The 3,671-nt window shown below is 63.0% G+C and overlaps 1 protein-coding gene across 1 annotated transcript in view; it reads right to left on the reverse strand.

The window, feature by feature from the left end:
• ARHGEF5 (Rho guanine nucleotide exchange factor 5) overlaps positions 1 to 2,576 on the reverse strand; it is an 18,103-nt gene extending 15,527 nt beyond the window's left edge. The window contains exon 1 of the mRNA XM_013007551.2: positions 26 to 2,576. Coding sequence (XP_012863005.2) covers positions 26 to 2,084 — 2,059 coding nt within the window. The 5' untranslated portion in view covers positions 2,085 to 2,576. The remainder of the gene's footprint in view (positions 1 to 25) is intronic.
• Between the last annotated feature and the right edge of the window lie 1,095 nt (positions 2,577 to 3,671).

A 3,671-nucleotide genomic window follows, 5' to 3' on the forward strand; every position in this document is an offset into this window, starting at 1 on the left:
GAGCTGCTGGGCCCCTCCTGTGAGCCTTCTCTTCTCGCAGGTGCTCGGCCCTGGGGCCCCGGCTCCCCGGTGAGCCTGACCCTGTCCTCTGGGGGCCAAGCTGCGGTTGGTGGGGACAGGGGGCTCAGGAGGTTTGTCACATTGCTGAAGGCCAAGGTGAGGGGGACTTCACCCCGGCTTCGGCTGGCAGTCACCAAAGGGTCCACAGACTGGCTTGTGGCAGGGGGCCAGGAGGTACGGCCTGCAGAGGGTCCAGGGGGCGCCGCCCACTCCGGATCCCCAGGCGTTGGCTGACCTGGGGTGCTCGCCAGGGCTCCCTGAGTGCTCCTGCTCCGGCTCCGGAGCTTGGGGGGCAGTGGGGGCGGCTCAGTGGGAGTATCCAGAGTGGGCAGTGGAGGCAGTGGCTTGTAGGTCCGGAGGCTGCGGGGCGAGTGTGCAGAAGGCAGGTGCTGGGGCACATTGGGCGTAGGGGGCAGAGGTTTGTTGTATCTGGCCCTGGGGGGCAGCGAGGCCTGCACAGCGCGGGGGGAGTCCGGGGTGGCCGGCAGTGGCCGGAGCTGCCTTGCCGTCAGGTGGTCAGGTGGACCCTTGCGGAGGCAGAGAGCCGCTGGGGCTGGATGGCTATGCCGCTGCCGTGTGGGGACCGGACCTTGTCTCCTCTCCAGGGGGGACGGGGGCTCCCGGACCCTCCCGTCGACAGCGAGGGGGTGTGGGGTGTGGGCGGAGCTGTGCTCATTGGGCCAGGAGTGGGCAGTGCCTGGGCCCTCTGACTCGGTGGGGGGCAGTCCCAGGCTCTTCCCCAGGAGGGGCGATGCCCCATTGGAATGCAGGATGCTGCCTGCATCCTGCCCACTCCTCCAGCCCTGCTGTGGGGTCAGAATGCCCCAGGTGGCAGGTTTTGGGGGCCTTTTGGGGGGCTCCCAGTGAGAGAAGGAAAGTGACCTAGCCAGGTCCTTGGGGGGCTCAGTGTGGTGGGGGCCAGGGAAGGAGTTACTTCTCAGGGGCAGGGCTGGCCCCAAGGGGCTGGCCAGGGGCCTCGGCTGGGAGAGCCCAGTGGTGCTGGGACACAGGTCCCAGGTGGCATCTGTGGAGGGAGGATCATGGCAGGCAGCCCTGGGGGTCTTGAGAACCTCAGAGAGTGAGGCTGCAGAAGCTTCTAGAGACCCGGCAGCAGGAAGGCTCTCCTCCACTGGGCAGCCGGGCAGGGAGGCCACTGAGCAGAGGGATGCCGGTGTCCATGGAGGTGACCCCACTGTGATGGCCCCCAGACCCTGCTCAGACCCCTTTCTAGGGCCTTCCCAAGATGCCTTCTCATCAGGGGATGCCTCAGTGGGGAAGGGGTTGGTTGGGGACATAGGCAGGTGGCCCTGTCCTGGTGGTGCTAGTTCAGGAGTCAGAGCTTCAGGGTACACATCCCCAGCCCCAGGAGCCCACGTCAGGGGACTAGAGGCCATGGGGGGCAGGTCACTGGGAAGAGGCACCCCAGGAACCAAGGTGGAGGGGTCATGTTTCACGTAGTCCCTCTGGGCTCCTAGCCCATGCCCAGCATAGGCAACTGCTTCCTCCCTCCACCCCGGGGCTGGAGTGGTCTCATCACCCAGGCCCTGGGCCTCCTGTGCCCCAGGCACCCCCTTGGGCAGAGCATCCACCCCATTCTCCTCTGGCCCCTGCAGCTCCCTCAGGCCCTGGGCCAGTGTCCCTGGCTTTTCCTGAGCCCAGAGGGCCTGAGCCAGGCCTCTGAGTTCCTCAGCCCCCAGCCTGCTTTCCTGCCCCTGCTCAGGTGCCTGCCTCTTCCAGTGAGCCTGCTCTTCCTCCGGCTCCTGTACCCTCATGGCCTGCTCTGCCTGCTCCTCCTGCTCTGGGGCCTCCTGGGCAGGCAAGCACCCGGCTTGCACAAATTGTCCCAGGGCTTCTTCCTGGGGTCCGGGGGTCTCTATGGGGCTCTCCAGAGAAGCTTCCTCCTGGCTGACACCCCAATCCAGGAGCCCTGTCTCCCACATGCTAACCCTGGCACTGGGAAGAGGCATCAGGTCCAGATTTTCACCTGGGGCCCGGCGGACCCAGAGCTCCAGGTGAGCTGACATCTTCACTTGGTCGCTGGCTACAGGGGATTCCTGGTCTCTCTTAGGGGCCTCCTGGTTGCTGGCCACAGGGGTCTCCTGGTTGCTGACCCTAGGTATCTCCTGGTGGGGTTCAGGGTCTTCCTGATGGGCTCCAAGGGGCTCCTCATTGCTGGCCACGGTCTTCTTTTGGGGGGATGCAGGGACTTCCTGGTGGTCCCCAGGTATCTGTTGGTTGCTAGCCTCAGGGATCTCCTGGATGAGGGCCCCGGGGGTCTTTTGGAGGGCTGCAGGGACATCCTGGTAGGCCCCAGAGGTCACCTGGCTACTGGTCCCAGAGGTCTCCTGGGAGGCTGCAGGGACATCCTGGGGGGTCTCCTCATCTGCGAACACATCATCAGGGGAGGATGGTTCCGTCTTGGCTGAGCAACTGCTCGAATCTCCAGACTCTGCCAGAGTCTGTGGGGGTCTCTGGCCTTCCGCCCCCTCATTAGAAGAGCTCTCAGGAGCTTCGGGCCCTGGAGCAGCAGCCTGGATGTCCTTCACCAGGGGCCCAGAAGCCTCCGGCATGGCGGAGGTGGGGGTCAAGTCTCTGCACACGGGTTCGCCGGCCTCCATCAGGGCTGAATCCTGAGAAGGGAGAGGGGACAGAGGCCTCAGTCCCCTTCTGCCCCAGAAGGCGGGGGCATACTTCCTTGTTCCCACTGAGGGTCATCCTAGAGACAAAAGGCTCCCAACAACTGGTATTTGGGGGACTTCCAAGTTCTGGGGAGACAGACACAAACCAGGATCTCTGGAGACAAAACTGTTGCCCAAGAGGTTCACAAAGTCGCTGCAGGCATCTCCCTCGAACTGTGGGGGTGTCTCCTTTGGCTCTCCTGATAAGCCTCTGGACACCAAGGGTGACCTCACCCATCACTCTCAGACAGACGCAGTGTGGCCCTGACACTGAGATAGGAGTTCACTCCAGAAGACACTGGGGAGGCCCAGAAGACATGAGGGGTTGGGGGTGGGGGCAGAAGACACTTGGGGAGGCCCACCCTGTCTCTGACACCAAGACATCAGCCAGCTGGGTCCTCACTGTCCATAGCCTCCTGGGACATCTTCCAGACCCGTCTCATGCTCCCGTCCCAGACGGAGCCTGTGGCTGAGTCTAGACACTCACTCGATGGAACTCCTGTGTACACAGCTGTCCCTGGTCCAGCACCACAGGGCAAACACCCAGCAGCAGCTCAGGTGGCCCAGTGGTTGAGCACAGGGTGGCCGAACCAGGCCTCTCTTGTCACCCACCCAACGGCTCCTCAGGAGAGATGGTCAGGCAGTCTGCTTCTGTAAAGATCACAGCCTGGGCACCTCTGGTACAGCTCTCTGTCACCCAGAATCCACTCAATGACAAAACTTCTCTGTCACCAAAATCCACCCAATGACAACAGCTCTGTCACCAGAATCCACCCAATGACAACAGCTCTCTGTCACCAGAATCCACCCAATGACAACAGCTCTGCCACCAGAATCTACCCAATGACAACAGCTCTCTGTCACCCAGAATCCACCCAATGACAACAGCTCTCTGTCACCCAGAATCCACCCAATGACAACAGCTCTCTGTCA

The sequence above is a fragment of the Echinops telfairi genome, unplaced genomic scaffold (genome assembly GCF_000313985.2).
Source record: "Echinops telfairi isolate 266 unplaced genomic scaffold, ASM31398v2 ScPeMD7_23;HRSCAF=83, whole genome shotgun sequence".
Classification (NCBI taxonomy): domain Eukaryota; kingdom Metazoa; phylum Chordata; class Mammalia; order Afrosoricida; family Tenrecidae; genus Echinops; species Echinops telfairi.